The sequence below is a fragment of the Galeopterus variegatus genome, unplaced genomic scaffold, assembly GCF_000696425.1.
Source record: "Galeopterus variegatus unplaced genomic scaffold, G_variegatus-3.0.2 Scaffold5615, whole genome shotgun sequence".
Classification (NCBI taxonomy): domain Eukaryota; kingdom Metazoa; phylum Chordata; class Mammalia; order Dermoptera; family Cynocephalidae; genus Galeopterus; species Galeopterus variegatus.
Window position 1 is genome coordinate 18,957 of NW_007731726.1, and position 1,421 is coordinate 20,377.

Genomic DNA, 1,421 nt, shown 5'->3' on the forward strand with positions numbered 1-1,421 from the left:
AAAAAAAAATGCTGCTTGAGTACCAGATGGGAATAGCTTTATGATTTAGGGATAATAGACATACTTCTAATTGTACCACTTTTGGTACAGGTCTTGGAGGAGATTGCACATGAGTAAGGACTTGATGGAAGGGTTGTATTTCAATAGACAGAGGTGGGGCAGTGTATTCTAGGTAGAAGGATGAGTGGAAGAATTTTGTGGAGGATCCATGAGATATGAGGTTGAAAATAAAAACAAGAGCTATCATTTACTAATACTTAATTTTTGTTAGAGAAATTTACAGGTGCTTTACATAGAACATTCCATTTAATCTTGCTAATAGTATTATAAAGTGAGTATTATTATCCATTTGGAAAGAAGAGAAGCCATAGTCTCAGCAAGGAAGCCAGGACAAGATATAAACTCAATTCCAGACCTTGACATCTTTCTGTCTCACTGTTTAGGAGCTCTCAGACTGTGAAGGGAGGGCTTCAATCACCAGGTTAATTAGTTTAGTTCTCAGTTTGGCATGTTTATATCCTCAGTTATGAGTGTTCCCATTCTCTTTGGACCTGAGGTCCAAAGAGAACCTCTGATCACATAGAACTGGGAATGCTGAGTTCAGCTAGAGCACATGTTATTTCTTACCAGCAAGTGACACCAGAATCTCTAACCAATGGCAACCTACTCTATTTTTCAGGTGAAGTCTCTGCTGCTGCTGATGTTGAGGCTTGCCCTCCCCAAAGTTTTGAATATTGCCCCCCCAAAACCTGAAAATTGCCCTTCTCTGGACAAGAACAGTGTGATGATTGATGTTCATATTCTCAATCAAAATCTGGGTAGCCCGGGCTTACGTAACATTCATAACCGCTCCAGCTCCCCCTGGGATTACAAGTAAGTGCAAAGGAGACTTATCCCCACATTCTTTTGAAAAATATGTTAATTTATTCTATGCATAAAGTAGAATATTTAGAATATATAGAAAAAATAAAAGAAAAAAGCCCTCACATTCACTTTAAAAAAAATTTGTTGTTGTTGCTGTTGTCAGTGGAATGTGAAGTCAGCTTTTGTTCAGTAATACCGGTGACCTGAGGAGAGGTAGATGTTAAGCAAACCCATCTCTCTGATAAAACTGAAGGAGAATGACCAGACTAAAACCATCTCAAAGCCTCAGATTTACTGAGGGTTTTTAAAGAGAGCGCTGAGGGAATGGCACGTGGGAAGTGAAAAGCAGGAGGGAGGGGGCATGGGCTGTGGGGGCTCCATGTGAGGAGCCTGGTGCAAGGTCTCGCCAAGGCTCCATTTGGTTTCTGTCCCCAACCTTGATGTTACCTTAGCGTCCTGCTGGATTTTGATGTGCTTTGGGGTGGAATCAGCATAGCTTTATTGATGTCACCTTTGGTTTCTTAGGGTCTGGATAGTATGTGTCTTGTGGCAAGTTT

The 1,421-nt window shown here is 40.8% G+C and overlaps 1 protein-coding gene across 1 annotated transcript in view; it reads left to right on the forward strand.

The window, feature by feature from the left end:
• Window positions 1-1,421, forward strand: part of IL17F (interleukin 17F) — a 10,789-nt gene that overhangs the window by 6,176 nt on the left and 3,192 nt on the right. Inside the window, exon 2 of the mRNA XM_008589730.1 lies at window positions 680-873. Coding sequence (XP_008587952.1) covers window positions 680-873 — 194 coding nt within the window. The remainder of the gene's footprint in view (window positions 1-679; window positions 874-1,421) is intronic.